Source organism: Phoca vitulina, unplaced genomic scaffold, assembly GCF_004348235.1.
Source record: "Phoca vitulina isolate PV1807 unplaced genomic scaffold, GSC_HSeal_1.0 scaffold2, whole genome shotgun sequence".
NCBI classification, from domain to species: domain Eukaryota; kingdom Metazoa; phylum Chordata; class Mammalia; order Carnivora; family Phocidae; genus Phoca; species Phoca vitulina.
The window spans coordinates 46,221,886-46,245,753 of record NW_022589705.1 but is presented as its reverse complement, the minus strand read 5'-3'; the positions used below and the strand labels follow the sequence as shown (position 1 = coordinate 46,245,753).

Genomic DNA, 23,868 nt, shown 5'->3' with positions numbered 1-23,868 from the left:
TCCTGCTGGCGTTCTGGAGGTCCACTGTTTGAGAGGCTACGTGCCACCATTTCCCACGCTGAGTGAGACCAGCCAAGGAGCAGGAAGGAAGACAGGCCTGAAGGACACTCTTACACAGAAGAGGGAGGTATAGTATTGGAGGCAGATGGTGGCTGAGAATCATCTACGGCCCCAACCTTCAACAGAGATGCCCCTCACTTCTCACACCATCTCTCATGTCATCACCCTCCTCTCCTTCTAACCCTAACTCTCTAGATCATTGGCCCATCTGTGAAATATGAAAACTAATCTAGAACTCTCATTTCTAAAGCATTAATTCAACCAACATTTTCAAAACACCCTTAAGAACCTGTCCTTGCTCTTAAGGAGTCAGTATTCCAGAAGGAGAGAAAGAAGATACAGGCAAATTCATCTACTACCTTTATACAGCAAGTGTCATGTGAAAAGTATAATCGTGTTTCCCCAGGCCTATTCCTTAGAACACTACTTCCAGAAAAAAATGCACTGCTTGGAAAAAGGGGTCCAGGGCCAAATGATTTAATAATTTGGGGAAATGCTGTTACTCTCACCTATTTAAAAAGACCTATAGTAAAAATTAACGTATTAAAGGCATTAAGATGTCTTGCAGTAAAAACCTCATTAATGCTGATTAAAAACCCAATGGTTCTCAAATTTGTTTCACTACTAAAACCTATCAATATTCCGTGGCAACAATATTCTATTGAATGTAGTTTGCTGGACTCCAACTAGGGTGATCAGGAATAGGTTTCAAGAAAGAGGAAGCATTTTGAATGAGCCCAGGAGACGGGCAGGGTTTTATTAGGCCCAAAGGGACCCAGGGAATGAATCCATTCATTCAATACACACATGGTAAGCACTTCCCGTGAGCAAGGCCCACCCGCAGTGCCACGGCCGACATGCAGACTGTAAAGCCCTGGTCTCTCCTCCAAGGCAGTGAAGGGCACTGGCTCTGATTTGAGAAAGAGCATTCTAATACTTGGGGAAGAGCCAGAACATGGCGAGGGTAAAGCCAGTGTGAAAAAGACAAGGCAGAATAAGGGCGGAGACACACAGTGTAGGACTGAGTAGTCAAAGAAAAAGGAGCTATCAGATCTGTTGTTTACCAGGCCACCTATTCCAAGTTAAGAGCATGGCCTAGAGTTGTGACAGTCATTTCCCTCTGCTGTGGCTGGAACAGACACCCCAGGCAAGCGCTTCCCTTCTCTGGGCCTCAGTTTCATCATCTACAAAACAGCCAGACTGGCTAAGGTTCCTAAGGCTCCGTGTGGCAGCAATCGCACTTAGGGAGAAGAAGGCCATGGGGACAGAGGAACAGCTATTGGTCTGGATGCATGTTAGCAGCCTTCCACAAGAATGAGCAGGAGAAAAACAAAGCCAGCTCAATCTTCGACTCTCAGAACCCAGGCCCATTCCACCTGATAGCTTAAGATCATGCTTCTCAAATCAGAAGAATAAACCTAGCATAATCTCCAAGAGTCAATTTTGCTCAAAAAATTGAGGAAAGCAAATTTAAATTTTATACTAAAACTGGCACCTCAGACTAAAATGCAATCTTCTCAATGTTTGAAGATTTAAAAAAAGAGAGACAACGACTTAAAGAAGTATCTGCCTTGTGCTGGCTTTTTTTCTTATGGCTCCCCAGTCCCCAGGGGTGCTCACTGACATTTGCAGGGAAAGTCTGACTGGGGAACCCAGAGCCTTTCCTAAGTGGATCTTGTAGAGACTGAAGCTGAATTATCCTGAATAAAGCTCTGCTGAAGAGACTGAAACTCACCATTGGACTGGTCTTCCCCATAGTTCTTATGGGATGGCGCATACAAGAACATCAGAGCAAAGACATACAGGTTCCACATCCCATAAATGCCTGTGAAAAAGGCACTGTTCACCTGGACAGTGACGCCGCCCCACTTCCAATGGCCTTCTGTCACCTATGGGAAAAGGACAGTAACATTCAATTGGAACCAAGAAGAAATATAACACCGACACAGGAACCAACCAACACAAAAACCAAATGTCTTCTACATATGGGAAAAGTAAAGGGCCATGTAAGACTTCTTTTTTTCTTTTTAGATTTTTTATTTACTTATTTTAGAAAGAGAGAGAGAGAGAGCATGCGCTCGAGGGAGCACAAGTGGGGGAAGGGGCAGAGGGAGAAGAAGCAGATGCCCCGCTGGGCAGGGAGCCCGATGCATGTGGGCTCGATCCCAGAACCCTGGGATCATGACCTGAGCCAAAGGCAGACGCTTAACTGACTGAGCCATCCAGGCGCCCCTAGGACTCCTTTTTAAATCAAAATCATACTAGTATGAATTTAGGTTCACTGAGGGTTTACTGTGTGTCAGGTACAAAGTCAGTGGTTCTCATGTTGGCTGCACATCAGAATCACCCAGGGAGTATCTCTTTCTTAAATAACAGTACATAGTTACCCCTAACTTAAGGAAACTGTGTTTGAGTCTCACACTTATCCACAACTATAACCCCTCCTCTGTAGTCTATCTTCGCAGCTCGATGTAAACTCCCTGCAGGCAGAGACCACTTCTGACTTGTTCACTGCCATACCTTGGTGCCTGATGCCCCACAGTGGAGTGAAGACAGTGAAGTGAAGACAGGCTGATTAAATAATCAAATGAAGCCTTAACGGTGAGTAGCCTTCCTTAGTGGGGCAGCGTGGGGAAGCCGAAAAGACACAGGCTTGGAGTCAGAGACCAGGATTCAAATGCAGACTCCACCACTCACTCTCTGTTTAATGTAAGAGAAGAGTTAAGACTCTAAACCGCAGTTTCCTTAGGTACAAAATAGAGGGGATGCCTGGGTGACTCGGTCGGTTATGCATCTGCCTTCAGCTCAGGTCATGATTCCAGGGTCCTGGGATCGAGTTCCACGTCGGGCTCCCTGCTCAGTGGGGAGTCTGCTTCTCCCTCTCCTTCTGCCCCTGCTTGTGCTCTCTCTCTTGCTTGCTTGCTCTCTCTCGAGTAAATAAATAAAATCTTAAAAAAAAAAAAAAGTACAAAATAGAAACTTGCAGGGTTACTGAGGAGAATTAAGTAAAAATGTTTCAAGAAATTTCCTAAGACAATAAACAATAAATCTTATGTCTATATAATGTCACTCTATGTAAGTCACTCATGAAGGTAATTATGAAGCTTTCACACACCTTACAATTCTCCAGGAATGTTTTGAGGCAGCTTTTGTCTATGTTAATGACTTGGTAATTGTTTGGAGGGCTGTCTGATGACGTATGGATTACGCTAAGAACTGTCAACAGAACTATTGAGCCGAGTGACTAAAAATTTGTGCCAGTTCTGAGATCAATGAAATGATTCTGGGGGCGCCACTGGGTGGCTCAGTCGTTAAGCGTCTGCCTTCGGCTCAGGTCATGATCTCAGGGTCCTGGGATCGAGCCCTGCATCGGGCTCCCTGCTTGGCGGGGAGCCTGCTTCTCCCTCCCCCACTCCCCCTGCTTGTGTTCCCTCTCTCGCTGTGTCTCTCTCTGTCAAATAAATAAATAATAAATAAATAAATAAATAAATAAATAAATAAATAAAAAGAAATGATTCTGACCACTTCTGCTTGCTACAGGAAATTTTAAATGGGAGTAGAAGAATACTGGACAAATGTCCCTGTGAGAACTTACTGAGGCTGGGTTATGTAAACCATCTCTAGGAGCCCCTTCTTCTAGGAGCTAAAGTGTAAGATGGTAAGCTGTATCTAAATGTTAATGACTTTAACAAGCAGGTGGATTTCACCTCCTGTTCATGAGGCAATGGGTCTATATTCACCTGACACCTTCTTTATAGCGCATGACCCACTGGGGCCCCAGGCATAATAAAGCTGTAAGTATAGGTGTTTCCTTTTGAAAGACGTGGAGTATCAGTTAGTTAGGTTAACTAACTCTAGACTTACCAATTTTAGTTGGCCTTGGTGATACATAATTTTTCATTTTTGTGATGCATAAACCATTATCATGAACCCTAACTTATTTTTGGAAATAATTCACTTGATACAATGTGCTCGGGAATATTTTTGGCAAAGAATTTCATAACCATTACTGATTTTAGAACAATGTATGAGCATTTAAGCTACATAGAACTAACTTCTTAGAAATGTCTCCAAATGTCAGTCTTCTTAACAGAATACCCTAGCTTTATAAAAATTACAGTACCTAGGGCATACTTAAGATGATTTTAATGCATATAATGGAAGAGGAAAGGAAGTCTTAAGATAATTCCTGGAAATCTATGTACCTGCTGTCATAACAAAGGGAACTGTTCTGTATGCGAGGAAGGAGGGTAGGATGGGCTGGGTGAACTATAGATACGATGGAATAAGGCAGCTGTAATTTTCTTCTACTCTGTTAAGGCAGTAGACCCCTCAATAGGTCTCTCTCCTGCAAGAGACCCTACTTCCTAGGACATAAGCTGGGAAAACTCAGTACCTTTTTGCTGAAATTGATTCTTGTTAGGACTGGCATGACCGATCTAAGGAAACGCCCACCTGTATGCCTGGTTCACAATGGTATTCGACAGACAGATGTTTGTTGAATGAATATGGACAAAGGTACAGGCATGTGCAGGAATGCCAGTGCAAGTACATGGAAGTAGAAAGGGAGGATAGAAACAGTTGCTCGAAGGAAATATCTGATGCCAAAGTAAAGAGAAAATATTGCATTCTATAGTAAAGAATGATGATTGTACTTAAAAGTAAGTCAATGGGTAATAAGTATTATTTCACTTAAATATTGCTCTCTAACACAAATATTAGCAAAACTCAGACTTTTTAAAATAATAAGGGTAATGATAGTTAACATTTATTTATCCAATGCTAATATGTCAGGCACTACAGTAAGAATTTTAAATGGAAGATATTATTTAGTCTTAACTTTATGGGCGCCTGGGTGGCTCAGTCGGTTAAGTGTCTGCCTTGGGCTCAGGTCATGGTCCCAGGGTCCTGGGATCGAGTCCCGCATCGGGCTCCCTGCTCAGCGGGGAGTCTGCCTCTCCCTCTGCCTGCCGCTCTCCCCTGCTCATGCTCTCTCTCTCTCTCTCTCTCTCTCTCTCGCTCTCCCTCCCACTCTCCCTCTGTCAAATAAATAAATATTTTTTAAAAATAACAACTTTATGGGCGCCTGGGTGGCTCAGTTGGTTAAGTGACTGCCTTCGGCTCAGGTCATGATCCTGGAGTCCCTGGATCGAGTCCCGCATCGGGCTCCCTGCTCGGCAGGGAGTCTGCTTCTCCCTCTGACCCTCCCCCCTCTCATGTGCTCTCTCTCTCTCTCTCATTATCTCTCTCAAATAAATAAATTTAAAAAAAAATTAAAAAATAAAAATAACAACTTTATGAGGTTGGCAGGTAATATTTCCACTCAACACAGGGAAAAACTATGCCTCAGTGAGGTACATTATCTTGCCCAAGATTGCTCAGTCCGAAAGTCATGGCTCTGACTCCAAAAGAAGGTATTCTTAACCATTATGCAATATAAGAGTAGGAATATTATCCTAAACAGTGGTGAGTCTGTTAAGTTAGCAAATGGAGCAACTATTGTGGAAGATCAAATTTCCTTTGAAAATTCACTTAATTAACCATAATGCAAATTATTATACAGTGTATATATACACAGGTTTGCATATTCAAATCCATAGAGTAATATCGATGTACTATATATCCTAGACATAGTAATATAGGATATTCAAAACTGGATCTATATGCAAAATACAGCTTTACAGTAGAAGCACTGAAATGAGATGCTTATGCCATGAGGGGTACACAGGTGCTCAGACGGCCTGAGGAACTAGCAGATTCATGCCCCCATCTCAGGTCTGCTGTGAGACGCCTGCACCTTGTTTGGCATAAGGCTGCAGAATTACCCATACTATTTAATTTGTAATCCCTAAATGTATTATTTCCTGCTGAGGGCAGAGAGTTGCATTTGCATAGATGAGCTGTATACAGAGAGTCACTCGACTGTGCGTGCGTGCCTGTCTCCTCTCTCGGTTATTCCTGCCTGGGACCTCCAGAGTTCTGAGCACGTTCCCACCAGCATGAACCACAGTAAGCAGCCTCAACAGAGCGGCCCTTGTCAATCCGAAATCTTATTAATGCTAAAGCAGAGAGGTGACAGTCACCCCATTTTAACTTCCGGAGGAAAAAATCAGATAGCCCTAACCAAAAAAGAAAAAAGAAAAAAAAGAAAATCATCTTCCCTCTGCCTAAGTCTTATTTCTAAAAGTCCCTGTTTTTCCTGATTTAACATTTGAACAATTTACTTTTGTGTAAAACCACCCAATTATACCCCTGGAGCCAAGTGAAGGTCAAATCCCTTTACACCCAGTAGTCTTGACAACCAACATTCCACTTAACAACAAGATTTCCAAATCCCAGACACAGGCTCTCTTACTGGAAACATTTCCTCTGTGAGTAACAGAATGAAGTGATCACACACACAAAAAAGAGCTGGGGACAGGCTCTCTGGGAGTTTGCTGCATGTGGCTTGACCTGAATGTCAGGCACCTGGGGGTCCCCTTAGTGAAGGTTGGTGACCTTCTCCCCTGCATTGCACTTCTGTTCCCTACTGCCTGCCACCTCTAAACGGAACGCCTCTTTCTTTTCCAGAGGGAAGGGGCTAAAATACCAGACTGTGATGTACCATCTCTCGGTTGCTATGACTGAGGCCATTAAAATGGCAGGCATTAAAAGACTGCCCCTCAGGACCCAGCTACAAAGCCTCAAGGTCACTGCATTCCACAGCTTCCTGTGGGCCCTTCATTCCTGGCCTCAGAGCTTCAATATCCTGGCGAGATCCCCTCGCATTATATTTCATGGGGCTTAAATGCAAGCTCTCTCAGCAAGCCCGAGAGTATAATGGGAGTTTTAATACATTCCTTTTACCTAAGGCTGGGATCTATTTCAAAAAGTTACCCAATAGGTTTTCTTTTAGGTGAGCTCATTGCTGAGACATTCCAAAATGACATTAAAAAATAAATCCTCTGATGACTATATTAGTACAGTACCTGGGACATCGAGAGTTATGCCTGAAAACGTCTTAGATATCTATAAATAAACCTTAAAAAAATAACCCAGCAGGAGGAATGTGAGGAGCTAATGGAATCCAAAAGAACTCGCTGCTACCCCCTTGGAGTTGAAATCCACTCCGGGCTGACTGTCGCTGCGGCAGATATAAAAAGCCAGCCACAGTCTGGAGCCGTGTTAGAAAATACTGGGGCAAATGGAATATTAATCTTTTTCTCCAAAGAAAAGCCACAAACTCTGCTCCTTGGAAGAACTGGCCTCCCTTGCTTGAAAACGGTGCACTATGTAACATAGACAAGGCTAAATTCGGGCAACATGTGGCTGCCTTCAAGATCAGCAGCCGTCCCTTCTGGACTTCACCTGGAAGGGACTCTCTGCAGAGCCAGGTGCGTAAGTGGCATGGGGCTGTGGGAGCGTGGCGGCAGCTTTCTGAGGGGGCAGAGACACAAGTTAAGACCCAAAGTGCCCTTTGCCTCTGCCTTCCTGAGAACATATCTTGAGACTGCCTTTCATTTCTCAGCCCAGCTTACTTGACACTTCTGTTTCTCCAAGCAGTGTGCCCTGCTCTCTTGGACTCATCCAACTGGCCCTATTAAGTGTCCCAGTGCGTTACCGAGGCACTGGAGGACTGGACACTCGGGTCATATGAAGGAATCAGCCAAAGGATAAGTCAGCCCTCAGACACCCTTGTTTGAGCCTCAGCTGGGTGAATAAAAAACTCATTCAGAATTTGAAATATGTTACTGCATTTGGAGCGATGACTGAAGTTTCCTCGGTTTTATAAACAGTCTGATACAAACACAGCACTGGTGTAGGTCACAGCAGATGTGGTAAGCAGAACTTTTCGAAGACAGATATGTATTATTTGTTTTGTTTGTTTTCCACACTCATTTCAGCCTTCAACAGCAACACTCACACTGCCCAGTGGGCAGAGCCCACATGTCTCTAGAGGCCCCTAATGTGGGTCGGAGGCACCCTTGGGTGTCCCTGCAACAAGTTCAAGAGGTCCATGGACTGGAATGAGAAAAACTGTATCTTTATGATATGAAAGTTACCATTTCTTTCAATTATAAATGTAGAAAACAAAGTCCTGTTAATATTAGCACTAGCACAACCTGTAATTTTGTTACCCATAAAATCATGACATTTTCCTATCAATTACAATTATAGATACGTATCTGTAACATCTGTAACATGTATAATTGCAGATATCTTTGAAATCCAAAGTACTTTATTTTACTCATTTAAAAACATTCAACGAAGACACCCATAGCCTCCAGCAGGTTGCCCATGGGATCTATGCTGCAGAAAAAGCACAGGAGCCCCTCTACTAGAGGGAAACGAGCCAGCACAGTGAGACAAGTCCGGTCCTAAGGCTCCACCTGCACTAACATTCTCAGTTTTGGCCAAATACAGGGATGACAGAACAGTTGGCAAAAAAAAAAAAAAAAAAAAAAGTCAAAAGGACTGGGTTCTGGTCCCCAACTTACTGAATGTCCTTTGGCACAACATTCACCCCTTTTGTTATTCACAAGAGCACAGCTATTCCTGCCCACGATGTGCCAGGCACTCTGCAAATCACTCTGCAGGCATTACTTCCTGTGGTCCTTACAGCCCCCTTTTGTGGCGGTACTATTATTACATGCATTCTACAGATAGCAAAATTAAACCTTAGAACTGTTAAGTAATCATCCACTATCTCACCCAGCTGGAAAACAGCACAAATGGGAAATGTCTCTAAGGCCATTCGATTTCATATCCTAGCAACTGAGATAACAACCCCAACCACCCTACACCCACAGGATTTTTGTGGAGCTCAAATGAATGGCAGATAGGTCACCTGTCAGGTTTAAACAGTGCTTTCCACTTTCCAAAGCCAGTTACCAACATTTTAAAATTATTACCACTATTGAGGTTTTCAAGTATAGCAACATTTTGAGTTTTGGAAATAACCAGCAGAAAGGTAAGAGTCTATCAAGGGGACTTCTGAATTGTATTTCATGTTTAAGTGGCAATATAATTATTACAAAGAATGGCTGATGGACTGTAAAAGGATCTATGTTAATGCTTAGATAAAGATCAAGTCAAACGAATACTTGCTTGTTGGTGTTCTGCTATAGGGCTTAAAAAGTGTATTCTCTTAAGTAAATGAAATAAGTGCCCTTCAATCTGGCTGCAGGCTTTTAATTTATGTAGCAACTTTCTTCCTCCTACGAGGCTATACTGAAAGGGAAAATTCCATCCACCTCTGGCCAGGTGGTTCAGTCCCAGAGTAGAGCACCTTAAAAAACATGGCTTGAAGAGGTGCCCAGCATTACAGCCTCCCTGCTCCTTCCTCAGCAGCTCTCTAGAATTTTCTGTGCAGAGTGGAGGCACCCCTCCAGGGACATTCTCACCCTGACGCGGTTCAGGGTCCACTTACCTGGCTAACAATGAAGAAAATGACAGTCATAGCGGCGCAGGCCAAGGTGATCAGCATGAGGAACTTGAACCTGAAAATCAGCCCCTATTGGGAAGGAGAGAAAGAGTAGATTACCACTCTCCCAGCTAGCACCAATCCTTTTCTCAAGATATAACTCTGTAAAAAACCAATTAAAAAAAAATATCTATAAAACAAAATCCCTAAGAGGGACTAGTAAAATAATTTCATATAGTAACATTTCTCCTACACAGGTGAAGGTGACTGAAAAATTTATTGGGCCAAACATTTCTTATGTTCTTATCTCTCATGAAACAGTGATACCAGAGCCCGGGAAATTATATTCACGGCACGTTGTGAGGCTGCTAATTTCCCTGCTAAGCTGGTTATGCTTCTCTGCAAGGGTTCAAAGTCACCAAATCCAAGTTTTCTGTGGTTGTAATAAAATTCTGCTCCAGTGAACAAAAAGAAATGTGCATATTAATCAACATGAAGTGGATTTGGTTGAATTTTCTCATGTGTCACTCTAGCTCTAGAGACATGCAAAGCTTCAGAAAGTGCCCAGGGTTTCCTGAGAGCAGGATTTAAGGAAACCTGTGTTTCAGGGAAAGACACCTCTTACTTGGGGGCTCTTAGCTGCAGATCCACTGTATATAAAAACCCTGGGGTTCTGCAGTTTCTGTTTCTTTTCACAAGAGGAATTAGGCCCATGTCTCCAGGGACAGCCACTTAGGCATGAATCCAAGGGATCCTTGAAAAATTAAGAATGTGTTGCCTGCATTAAGAGATCGGAGGATGTTGAGCGTTTTCTCTTGAATGAAGCACATAATCTATAAACAGAGATTACTGAATTCTATTTGATCACCTGCTGGATATTTTAGGGGAAATGTGGCCTCTCCGAGTCTAAAAAATCAGATCACCTGGGCTGAAGCCCAGGCTCCAGGCTGATTCTCAGCAAGGGAACCTTACCTAAAGCCTCACCCCAGCCAAAGCCCTGATGCCACTCTAATCAAATCTCCCATCTAGTATCACCCACATTCCATCCCAAAGCTGAAGAACCTGCTGAACAAGTTCACCCCTTCTGAGGACAGAAAGACATATAGACCACAGAAAACTCCAAGATCGACACAAGCCAGCTAGATGCTTCTCAGAGTCAGAGTTAGCCTCTTATTTTGCCCAGACATCTTCCGTGACAGGAGAATCCCTCCATGTGTATCTGAAATAAAGGCTTCTCATCTCCAGGTGTAGGTGTGTGGTGTGTGTTTACACACCAAGCAGGAGCTCCTGAGTCACCAGGTCCCGCGTGAGCCGGGAGGTTTGCTCACCTCATAGTGCAGCCGCCGGACTTTGCTCATGGCCGGCAGGCTGGACTGCTTCCCACTGATGTTCCGAAACACCTGAAACACCATGAAGCACAGAAACAGGAAGTAGAGGCAGAGGCAGATACCAGCCACAATGATGAAGGCCATCTGATGGTTTCCAGTAAAGGAAAGGGCAGGCTTGCTGACACAAACACTTCTCCTCAGCTCTCTTGGCAAGGACACCCATGGTCTCCAAACAGGGGGATAAAATATTAAAACTTGGCATTCTAATGCCAGCGATAGAGATTTTCGGACACAAAAGTACAACAGAGTGGAGTGTTCCAAGTTGTTTTCTAAGGCAAGTGAGAGGAGGAATGGAGCCTCGCTTATTAGAAATGCAGACTCCAGGGCCCACCCGAGACCTACTGGATCAGAATCTGGCTCGTAACAAGATTCCCAGGAGATTGGTATGCACGATCCATTTGAAAAGCACTAAAATACTGGGTATTGGTTGCAAATGACTGGTCAGGTAAAACGCTGCATTAAAATCACCAGAAGAGTTACAATACAGCCCAGGTTCCACGGCAGATCTATGGAATCAGATTTTCCAAGAGCAAGGAAACCAAGTATAATCGTGGTTGAGAACCAGCGGGCTAGTCCTTGGATTTTTAGAAGGAGACGGAGACACCGTGGAATCAGGAGGTGATGACGTGGGGGTTGGGAGCAGCAGCTTCAAGGGATGCTGGGCATGGGACGGAAGGCCTTGAAGTAAAACCAGGGATGAAGTTCTGTTTGCAATTTTCTGTCACAAGAAAAATCTTGTCAAATGGAACAGAGAGCAGAAGGACAGATGGCCAAGGTGGGAGATGAGGGTGGGGGCAGTATATACTTTGAAACTGATCAGGGCAACTCTAAGACCCATCCTGAAAGCTCAACCTGAGAACTACCAAGGCTTGGGGAACACTGAGCTGGCCTGGGAGGCAGGTGACCTGAATCCAAGTCCTTTCTGCTATAACTCTACCCCAAGCTGCATATTTTAAAATATTTTAACAAGCGTGCACTCAGTGTGTATATTTCATTAAATAATATATTCAATGCAGTTTCTCCTTCTTTCCAAATGCCAACAGTACCCCAGAATGAAGGGAATATAGCTTTTTTTTTGCTACAGGCCCTGACATTTTATTTGCCTCCGTGGACCTTCATCATATATGGACCATGAAAGGGCTGAAGTAGACTTAACGTTGTAAGGACTCCCCGTGTTGTGCAGCTCACATTTTCGGGAGGAAGGATGGGAGTAGGGCAGAGCACAACTCTCTCATCTTTATTAAGGTAATGATACTACTGAATCAGTTTGCTCACCAAGTTCTTGTGATACTAAGAAGCCCAGACAAACATCATGACCAGACAAAGCATATTTACCAGCACATGACAAGATATTATCCATCAAGAAATAATACAACTCCAGCCTTTCTCCCCACTACAACAGAGGAGAGTCTTTTTCTCCTAAAGCACTTAACATATTATTCAGGAAGATAAAATATTTAAATCCAGCATCCTGAAGGGGATAAGAGAAGACTGTCACTTCTGTTTCATGAAGATGACTCAGAGTTTATGCCAACCAACCAGAAGCCTCGGCAACTCCTCTGGAACTAATCACCTTAGCCTTATCTCCATGCGGTCTCAGAAATGAATAGCAGCAGCGTGGTACGCTGGTACACCAAGGTCACTGTAAGAAGTCTCGCACATGGAGGACTTCAGAAACAGGCTCTCCCACAGGGGCCCAGAGGTGAACCTCCGTGGCTCCAGGGAAAAGCTAGTCATGCTTGAGTCTGCGGTAAACAAGTGTATCACAGGTCATTTGCACAGGCTGTGGTAAGACGAGCAACTCTGAGCCCTCTGCCACGGGGATATGCTGCACCTTCCTCATTTTGCCTGCTCTCACCGGGCTTAAAAGCAAGCATTAATTCTTCTGATTATTTGCATTAATTGTGCCATGATCATTGGTCTGAGGATCAAAGCTCTGGCTGAGCACACATGGAGAATATTAGCAGGACTTAGAAAATGATCTGGGGGGACCCGACGGCTGTGGGAAGAAATGAAACCCTGAAGTCATCAAGGAAGGATACAGCCAGCTCTGTCCCGACATCTGTAGTCCAGATGCTGTAGAAGGGATTTGTGAGTTGTACCCCTCTAGAAAGAAAAACAAGATGGAAAGACACAATTAATACAGAGGCAAAGGGGGACTTTCCTTTTTACACATCCTCTGCTTCTCAGCCAGAAGGGCGGGGGCTGTGTGTAGACTAAGAAAAGTTCACAGACTTAAAGAGAAACAGAGTTTGAAGGATAGGACCAGCACAAATATTTTCCATCTAGAAAGAGCTTTGCCTTTGATCTCAGCCCAATCCTTATCTGCGGACATAACCACGTCCAATGCTTCCATCCCACAGGCTCCCGACCACCCTTCCTCTTTTTGAATCCTCCTCCCGAGGAGCTGGGGTGGACATGGGGATGCACATTTCAGCCCAGGAACCCACAGGCACCTGCTCACCTCTCACACATGTCAAATATGAAGAGACAGAAAGAGCCAACAGCAATTGGTCCGACTTGCTTCCAGTACCCTGCTATGTGATTCCGCTCGTGCTGATCCTGAGGGAAATGGAAATGAGAAATGACATCGGGGAGAGCAAAGCAATTCTACAGGTAAGTCAGTCATTCTAACAATCCTGCTGACCACCTGTTGTATACCAGGCATCATGCTAGACTCTAGGCATATGAGAATGAGTAAAACCAAAATCTCTGTTCCAGAGGAGCTCATTTTTTATCAGTCCATCCATAGGGGCTCTCATAGCCATAAGAACAGGATGCTACGGGAACACAAAGAAAGGCCTTGTATCCTCAGCAGTGGAAGTTCTGTGGTTTGCAAAATAACTCATTCCGAATTAAATTAAGCGGTTTATCGCATGTGTTTGTCAGGCGGGTGGATTCCCAGAGGACAAAATAAACACTTTAAGGCATTAAAATATGTCAAGAGATATATCAATATCTCTCATGGTTAGGAAAATAGACGTATGTTCTCCCTACCTTCATTAAAAACAAGAGTGGTTCCTCTTGGTAGATATACAAAGACACTAAGAGACAGAAAATGAAGGAATGTAGAGCGAGAAAACGGAGAAAGGCAGAAGACAAATCTTAGCACCCAGGCTGAAGACCAGGTGCGACAGTCCACACAAATCCACTCTGGGCCTCCACCATGGCTCGCTGTGCTGCTGCTGGACCCGAGTCCTGCTGCCAAGGGCTCATTCTCAGAGCATCACCACTGGAGGACCCCTCCCGCCTACCCCAGGCACCCCAGCCATCAGCAAACACCTCTCTCTGCTCTCACTGCTCTCCTAGAAGGGCTGCAAGACTGCAGAAGCAAGGATCAAACCCTAGTGGAGTTTAAAAGCAGTCCACTACTATGCAGCTGGTTGCCTGCCAGGAGGACCAAGCTCCAGCTGGCATATCACCTGAGCCACAACGTGAGGACCGCACCATTCTTATTTTTAGCCGTGGTACCTTCAATCCCTCCTGAAATAGGATTTGATGTCTGTGCAAACTGAGACCAGGGAGGTCAGTATTTCAGGGTAACAGGGGTTACCAGGCCACCTGGACAAATTGCCAGCTGGAAAGAGCCAGACCCACATTCTCTGGGGGTTACCTTGGTCCTGGGGACAAGCAGAGCTGAAGCCAAAGCAGAAGAAACAGTAATAATCACTGACATTTGTGTGTTTACATTCTGTGAAATACTCACATTATCTCGCTTAAATCTCACGAAAACCCTATACACCAGGCCTTTAAAATCCATGTTACAGATGAGAAACCGGAGATTCTGGGCCAGACAGTCACTTGCCGGAGGCCACGTGGCTAGGTAACAAGTGGGGGAGTCAGAATTTGAACCGGCGTTCTGACTCCAGAGCTCAGTCTTGCAGCCACTAGTTGATCTTGTCTCACCCCCGTCCCTTCCTCCCTCAGGAGGCTCTTACCATCATGTGCTCGCCACAGAAGATGATCCAGAAGGAGAGGAGCATCGCGTAAAAGATGCCTTGCCGGATGTCGCCGAACAGTAGCATCCAGGTCCAATCAAATCCAATGGAAAACCATTCCACTGGGATATTGATAAAAGTCATGGAAATCCCAAGGGCAAAGATGACTCTGATCATGAGAAAATAGCAGGAAAACCACTTTATTCATCTGGGAGGCAGATTTTCCAAAAAAAACCCAAAACAAAACAAAACAAAAAAACAACCCAGTTTGGGGAATTGAGATGTTACCTATTGAGACTGAAGCCATATGATCAGTTTCTTAGCTCTCATAATGAGTTTCTACACCCAGACGCAAAATGCCTTGTGTTGTTGGCACCACTGCGGGATGAAGGAAGCCTACATTAACCTTTCTATATAATTGAAGCTAAGCTCCTTAGTGCCCTGCACTTTATTTTGGTACCACATCAGATTAAGAGCTTCCTACAATGTTTTTCCCTTCCTTTGCCTTCTTAAACAGACCTCACTGAACATAACTATCCTCTTTTACCTATTTAGGTAATCATTAACTTGATCATTAAGAACACTCATGATTATTATTGTGATGATGATATCCTCCTCGGCAACTATGAATTGGATAAGCATGTTTGTTTCAGTAAGAAATTATTCCAAACAACAAGAAATACAACTTCTTTTAGCTGCTTGTTTAGTTTTCATTTTGCTTTTTCCCTACTGCCCAATTAATTGCCACTGCTCTATCAAATATCATTCATTTTGTCACTGATTTATTCATACTTTCAATCATACCTATGAAATACAAGTGTTAATTAAGCACGGATCACACGCCAGACATTTTGTTAGGGCCATAGATGACCAAGCGAGGTGGTACTCTTCTACTCATGGAGGTAGATTTAGTGGCTGAGCCAAATAAAGTGTGACAAGAGATATGACAGAAGTGTGCACAGGCTGCCCCAGGGACTTCTAACCTTGACAGAGACAGAAATGGAGAGGAGTTGTGAGTCACAATTGGGGAGGTGGAAGGGCATTGCTAGCAGAGGGAAAAGCCTGAATGGAGGCACAGAAGCCTGGAACAGCCTGAATCATTTGGGGATCCGCACATGGAGGAAATGACAGGACATGAGGAAATGACAGGACATGACACCAGAGAAGTAAAAAAGGCTGAGCTCATGAAGAAACTCACCTACCCCATTAGAGAACTTATCTTGAAAAGACTGAGGCTCCAATAAGAAGTTTAAACAATGGAGTGACATCATTCATTCATTCAACAAATTCATATTTATTGAGCTCCTACTATGTGCCAGTCACTATTCTAGATGCTGGGATACAGTAGTAAACAAAGTAGGCAAGGATCCTGCTCTAATGATGCTTGCATTTAGAAGGGGTGAGAGGAGGGGTCTGTGAAGAAAGAAAACAAATAAATAGAGAATATATAAAGAAAAATAAAACAAGGTAAAAGAATGGAGAGAGAAGGGGTATTACTTTATATAAGGTGGGTAGGAAAAAGCCTCTAAGATAAGAGACATTATGCCTGGGCCTGAAGGAAATGAGGAATTGAGCCACAGAGATATCTAGGGAAGAGCATTTCAGATGAAGAGAACAGCAAGTGCAAAGGCCCTGAGGTGGGAGCCTACCAGGCATGTCTGAGCATCATCAAGGTGGTAGAGGGCAAGGAGATGAAATCAGAAGTGGCAAGGGTCCAGGTCATCAAAGGCTTTTTATAGGCCAGGGCAAAGGAAATGAAAAGCCAATAGAGAGCTTTGAGCAGAGGAGTGACAAGATCTGATTTACACTTGAAAGGGAACACTGGCTGCTCTGAGAATAGACCGTAGGAAGGAAAAGAGTGGAAGCAAGAAGAACAGTGGAGAGGCTATTTGCAATAATCCAGGTAAGAAATGAGAAATGATGGGGAGTTGGATTAGGGGGTAGGAATGGATATGGTGAGATTTCCTGGTGGATTGGATGAGGGGTGTGAAAAAAAGAGAGAAGTAAAGGATGACTCCTACTTCTCTAACCTGAGCAGCTGAAAGGATAGAGTTGCCGTTTCCTATGATGGGGATGCCTGGGAGAGTAGCAAGTTTGAAGAGGGAGGAAATAAAATGTTGTCCTTTGTATGCATTACATTTCTGTGCAAGTGAAGATGTTAAACAAACAGCTGGAATTCTTGGATTTAGGGCTGGGAGGGGCTGAGGTTGAGGATATGAATTAAGAGTCATCAAAGCCTGATGATTTTTAAGACCATGAGACTAGATGACATCACTTCAGGAATAAGCATAGCTAATGAAGAGAAGAAGTACACAGACTAAGCACTGGCTCCAAAGTTTAAGAGGTTGGAAAGATGGTTGGAAACAGCACTGGAAACAGAGTGATGGTCAGCAAAGGAGGAGAGTGGAAGAAGCTCTGTGAAGAACAAGGAAGTGACCATTTATGTCGAATGTTGGTGATGAGTCTAGAAAAGTGAGAACTGAGAAGTGACCATTGGATTTGGGGTGTGAAGGTCATTGGTGATCCTGTCAAGAGCAGGTTTTTTTTGGTTTTTTTTTTTAGAAGATTTTATTTACTTACTTGGCAGAGAGCGAGTGGGAACACAAGTAGGGGGAGTGGGAGAGGGAGAAGCAGGCTTCCTGCTGAGTAGGGAGCCCGATGCAGAGCTCGATCCCAGGGTCCTGGGATCATGACCTGAGCTGAAGGCAGATGCTTAATGACTGAGCCACCCAGGCGCTCCAAAAGCAGTTTTAATGAGGGGCGGAATGGGCTCAAGAAAGAACAGGTGGAGAAGATATATAGGTAAGGTTTTTGAAGAGGTTTGTTGTAAAGAGGAGTAGAAAAATGGTGGGGTGGTTTCAGGGGGAAGTAGGAAAAGTTAAGAGTTTTGTCCAAGAATGAGAAATGGTATAGTGTGTTTGTATATTAATGAGAATAATCCAGCAGAAAGGAAAAGTCAGTAATGTGGGACAGAAAGGGCATGTATCTACGAGAGTATTGTCCTTCTGGAGGTGAGAGGGTTGGGCTTAGGAGCAAGGCAATTTGTTCACTGTGACAGAAAGAAGTATTCGACCCAGACCATGGGAATGAAGAGCAAAGACAGAATAGAGAGCCAGAAATGTGAGAGAGGTTTAATCCCTAGGATTTAATAATAATTTGCATGTGAAAGCTGAAGGAGAAAAAAGAATCCAGGATGATTCATGGTCCAATCACCAGCCCAAGTAACACACTGACCACTTGAAATAGACCCCAGCAAAACCAGCACCATGGCAGGCAGATCTGGGATGCCAGTGTTCCTTAAGAGTGCTCTGAAATCAGCTCTTACTTTTCTAGAAGCACTGGGGGTCGGGACATCATAGTGATCCTCCTCCAATACCACACCATAATGATGAAGATGCTGGGTGTAAGGAAGGTCTTCATGGCAAACCACACCTTGGTGAAGCCTCCATTTTGATGGATTCCCTAGATAGAGACCAATCATAATTTTGAAGGTGAATATATCTTAGTGTTATTTTCTATCAGCAAATGCATTATGGGGAGAGGTGAAAGCAGATCATTTCTGCTGAACTTTCAAGATCAAGAGCTTTAACACTCATAGCATATACTCTCTTCATGTTCTCCCTAGCCCCTCCTCAGGCACTGTAGAAATCTAAATAAAAGGCAAAAAAAATGGACCCAATCTATAAACAGGAATCATTAAGAACATGATCTCTAAGGTTTTTTATTGAAAAATTGAGACATTTTAAGATGCTAAAGATGTTGGGACTGGTAAAATGTGTTAAGGTAAATCTATATAGTGGAATGCTAGCAGCACTGCAAAGTATATTTATATTATATTCACAATATACTATTAAATGAAAAAAAGGAAGAAGGCAGTTGAGTAGGATCTTTTTTTGTAAAGGATATATGTATCTATCTATATAGAAGAAAATCTATAAGGATTATAGGATATAAGGATATATCAAAACCTCAACAATGATTATTTCTCTAAATATTGCAGGTTATTTTTATGTTCTATATGTTTACTTGTGCTTCCTAATTTTCTACAATAAATATGCACTTCATATGTGACTTTTTAAAGATTAAAAAAAAAAACAAAACCAACCTCTTGCTCCATGTTCTATTTTTCGCCTGTTAAACAAATCAAATGGAAAGAACCTAAAACACCACTACTCCCTTTTAACATTTGTGCTTGCAAGGTGAGACATGTAAAAAAAAAAAAATTACTTTTATCTTGGTGTTATTATGCAATCATGACCATTATAATAAAATCTTAAATGGGCATAATAATTGTATTACTTTCCATTGAAGCTGTCAGCCATCATGGGCATGTTATTTCTATTTCTCAGGTGAAGTAACGGACACACAGAGACATCCAGAGTGAGCCGGGGTTCCCTGACAACACACATGCCCACAGACCAGTGTTCTGAGCCCGTGTTCTACTGTCCCATGCTGCCTGGATTCACTTACCACCAACTGAATATCCTTTATTTCCCCAATCCCAACGTTGATTTTCTTCTTCTCATTCACAGGCAGCCGGATGTTCAGAAGGTAGTACTTATGAGCTACAGACCCGATTTCCATGAAAGGAAGGACATCACATTCATAGTAACGGCCCTCATACTCTGGGGTCTGGAAGAAGAGCAGAGGTTTGAGGCAGAATCACTATTTCCAATAGACTATGTCTGAATTGTCTCACCCTTGCCTCATATCACCAGTGCTAAAAAGCTAACGCTTAAAGGGATACCTTAGGGCTACAGATAACAGGGTGCACTGGAGGCATGGCGTCCATTGGCTGCTCCTCACCGCCCCCCCCCCAAAAAGCCCAGCCACATGTGAGGTAGAACCAGAAATTTTATTTTTTTAAGATTTATTTATTTGACATAGAGAGAGAGCACAAGCAGGGGGAGCAGCAGGGGGAGCAACAGAGGGAGAAGCAGGTTCCCCGCTGAGCGGGGAGCCTGATGCGGGGCTTGATCCCAGGACCCTGGGACCATGACCTGAGCCGAAGGCAGACACTCAACCGGCTGAGCCACCCAGATGCCCCAGGAACCAGAAATTTTAGATTAAAAAAAAAAAGATAAAAAAAAAATTTTAGATTAAAAAAAAAAGAAATCTTATATATCCCTTAACACTTCCTCAGTTCTTCAGTCCTCATTAAACCTCACATGAGACTAAGCTGGTCTCCCAGGACTACAAGGGCTTTTTATTTGTAGCACATCACTGGACACCTCCAAGGCTGTATGGACCGGTCAACTTCTGAAATGTTCAGGAGGAAGCCCTTGCTGATGTTCATCACACTCTTAGATGATGGCTAGTTATTTTCACGGTTTTGGCCTGAAGGAAGCTACAAAAATGTGAAAATATCTTCTTTTTACTGATTTAATAGAAAAAGAAATCAAGGAGCACTTAGAATTTGGGGAAGATAGAAGGGATAAAAGGTAATGTGAGATTAGTTTATTAGAGATGCCCATTTGGGATTTTCTGCCTAACTGCCCAAGAGGTAAGATGGCAGAAGGGAGCAGAAATTTTAGTTAAACCAAACTTAGCCCAATTTCTAGAACACCTCTTAGACTTCCTGCCAAGGATTGAAGAGCTCCTGCCCTGAGCATGGTTGTGGGAGATTAAAGAGTAGGGGTACAGGTTGCTTTTAAAAACTAAATTCTGCTCTGCCTCACCAGGACTCCTGGCTATGTGTTCCTGCCAAGAGGTCAGGGTAGGGAAGTAAATATGGGCACGAACAGGCATGAGCTTTAGCAGCCAGGGACTTTTCCCTATAAAAGAGATGAGTGTCTGCCATCAATGTAGGGTTTATATGTCAGCTTCACTATTTGCTGGGTGTACACCTCTTGATCAAGTAAGGGAAGACCTAATTTGCTCTTCCTAAACCTATATTCTCAGGGCCAACATCAATTTTTTTATATCTTCAGAGTAAAAAGTCCAGTGGAGAAATCAGAAGGAAGATAACAAGGAGTCTGCACTTGTGTATGAAGAGTCTCTGACCCTTTTGTGATCTTGGGGAGTTCTTTATTGGACAGTCAGAACTTAGAGTGCAATACACAGAATTTTGTATAGAGACAAAGACAAAAGTAGAGGTAGAGCAGGCTAGTATCTGGATTTTACGCTTCCATTCTTCCCTTCCTCACTCACAGCAAACATTACTAATCAATCATGATAGTTTTTCATCTTCTACGGTTTGAGGGGCTCTTCCAGAACTATTAGTTGACTACACTTGGCTTAAGAGATTTTAAAAATTCTTGTGTAGAAAGCTTCCTACTTCTTTCCCAAACTTCAGCTGCGGACTGGATGAGTCTTCCTCTATAGATTCTTTCTCCTCTGCTCCTTTCTTTTACACTTAAAAATCAGGATGAGTACTGGGGCTCGAACTACTGACAATACAGTAGAGTCTCTAATTTGGCTTCAGATTAAGCTGCATTGAGGAAGCTGATTACCCTCTGTGGTAACAGCATGAAAAAGATTTTCTGATATGTTTCCATTGAGGGTCTTGTTTTATTTCTACAAATTGAGATTTTGAGAGGGAAGGGAATAAAACTTACTTAGTCTAATGCCACTGACTTGATTGTGTTTCTCACCCAAGGTCCCAAAGTAGTAGGAGTACTGGGTTGGGGACATGGGTCTTCCACATCCAGCCTCCAACTCTGATGGAGAAGAGGACCCTCGAGTACAGCAGGGAGAAAAGAGTGATGTTGCCTCAGACATGCCTAATTGCAGGCACGGTGCTGTGGTAAGGAAGGCACCGGACTCCATGCCAGGAGACTTAGAATCTAGCCCAGACCTGGCCCCCTGCTGGGGGAAACATCATCCACCTCATTCAGCCTCACTTGACTCCTAAGCAAAACAAGATCTCTGCGGTTCCTTCTAATTCCCCATCATGGTTCTCTGGGTGTCCTCTACTTCCCTGTCCTAACAGAGAGGGTAACACTACCACTCCATGAGACAAATTTACAAAGTTGAACAAATTAGACACATCAGATTCTGGGATCATGGCCTGGTCTACCTGTCTTGGAGACAAATTCACTGTATCCTGTTGGGGACTCTTCCTTATGCACGGAGGTTCTGCCAGTATTTAGGGCATTTAGGAAGAAAGACACTCGCCCCCCCTTCCTTTCCCCCATCCCCCTCAGCCCTCCCCCAACTCCAGCATGAGACTGGCTAATTAGGACAAATTACAGCAGGTGGCAACTTGACTCCCCCCGCCCCCGACTTCACAATCCACCAGGGACTAAAAAGCTTTAAAGCAATTTCTCATTTAATCTTCAGACTCAAGACTAAATTTCACTGCAATCAAAAAGCAGAGATTTGATGATTCATTTCCTTCACACTTTTCAAGGTTTAATATCTTTCTTGAAAGGGATCAACACATCCTAAAGATAATTAAGCAGCCATCATTAAGAAGCAGTTGCAGACTTCTTAATGACCTCCCCTTCACTCTGCTTCTCAACACCCTCCAAGTGCATAAGGAAGGTGAGAAATGACTTTTCCCTTTTCCGAGGATGAAATTCCATATCCCAAGGCTTTATATCCTTTAACTTAGATATCCAACCAGTCTCACTTCTCAAAGATGCATTCAACTTGCAGTGACAGTTAGAAAGGTTTTAATTAGGGGCGCCTGGGTGGCTCAGTCATTAAGCATCTGCCTTCGGCTCAGGTCATGGTCCCAGGGTCCTGGGATCGAGCCCCACATCGAGCTCCCTGCTCCGCAGGAAGCCTGCTTCTCCCTCTCCCACTCCCCCTGATTGTGTTCCCTCTCTCGCTGTGTCTCTCTGTCAATAAAGAAATAAAATCTTTAAAAAAAAAAAGAAAAGAAAAGAAAGGTTTTAATTAATTTCCTGCATTGCATGCAAAGATCTGAAAACATCAGATATTCCTCTTCTGTTACCTCCAGTTTCTCTCTACCATTCATTTTCCCCTGCAGATTACCCCCAAGCGCCTACCCCAAACAATTCCAGATGACTTTTTTGGGGGGTGGTGCTATAATTGGCAGCCAGCGGAGGATCTAAGGCAATGACTTTTAAATTTTATCGAACTTGGGGCACCTGGGTGGCTCAGTCAGTTGAATGTCTGACTCTTGATTTCAGCTCAGGTCATGATCTCAGGGTTGTGAGATGGAGCCTGCATCCGGCTCCATGCTCAGTAGGGAGTCGGCTTGAGATTCTCTCTCCCTCTGCCCCTCCCCCAGCTCGAGTGCACATGCTTGCACACACTCTCTCTCTCTAAAATAAATAAATAAATCTTTAAATTTTATTGAATGAAGGAGTTGAAATCCTATTAAAACACAGATTCCTTGGTCCTATGCCTTGAGATTTTGATTCAGAAGGTTTTGGGTGTGACCTGGGGATTTGCAGTTCCTACAAGCTCCCAGGTGATACCAGTGCTGTTGGTCCTCAGACCACACTTTCCCCTAGGAAACCTGGGCAAGGGAGAGTTAATAAACACCAGGTGCCCCAGCAGGTCCTATGTATAGAGGGTGTATGGCTTGCCCACAAGAGTCCTGGTGGCCCACCTGGTTAACATCCCCTTTCATTCTCAAACATATCCTGGAGTGGGTATTGAATAATAAAGTCACCCTGCTGATGTTCATCATCTCATCTAATCCTTATAAAGAATCCCAAGGCAGGTATTATTATTCCATTTTGCAGATACGCAAATGAAGCTGGGACAGATTAACTACATTTGCCAAAGGTCATATAATAAGTAAGTGATACAGCCTAGAACCGGAGCCAAGTGTGTGTTGCTCCAAATCCACACTTTTACCTAATGTTAACACTGTGAACCTGCCCCTCCCCATCTTACTCCTCTTGGGGGTAGAATGGACAGCTGGGGCACGGTACTCAGTAGCTTCAACGTGCCACTCCTACCATTCCACAGGAACCCCAACTTTGCAGTGAGAGGGAAAAGTGAGGCCAGGGAAGGCCAATGCTAGAAGAGGAACTAAACTGATCAATGCAGCAGGTACTACAAAGCTGTCCAAATCCTTTAAAAGGAACTGACCTGAAAATACCAAGTGACAAATGGCATAATCAAGAATGTGCTTCAGTGTACTTCACACACAAAAAAT

At 43.7% G+C, this 23,868-nt stretch overlaps 1 protein-coding gene across 2 annotated transcripts in view; it reads right to left on the bottom strand.

Moving 5' to 3' along the window:
* WLS (Wnt ligand secretion mediator) overlaps positions 1 to 23,868 on the bottom strand; it is a 98,738-nt gene that overhangs the window by 8,693 nt on the left and 66,177 nt on the right. For both annotated transcript variants that reach the window (XM_032426446.1, XM_032426448.1), the window contains 8 exons: positions 19,260 to 19,421; positions 18,115 to 18,251; positions 14,790 to 14,958; positions 13,316 to 13,413; positions 12,894 to 12,957; positions 10,792 to 10,935; positions 9,470 to 9,553; positions 1,796 to 1,949 (listed from right to left, as the gene is read on the bottom strand). In XM_032426446.1, coding sequence (XP_032282337.1) covers positions 1,796 to 1,949; positions 9,470 to 9,553; positions 10,792 to 10,935; positions 12,894 to 12,957; positions 13,316 to 13,413; positions 14,790 to 14,958; positions 18,115 to 18,251; positions 19,260 to 19,421 — 1,012 coding nt within the window. The remainder of the gene's footprint in view (positions 1 to 1,795; positions 1,950 to 9,469; positions 9,554 to 10,791; positions 10,936 to 12,893; positions 12,958 to 13,315; positions 13,414 to 14,789; positions 14,959 to 18,114; positions 18,252 to 19,259; positions 19,422 to 23,868) is intronic.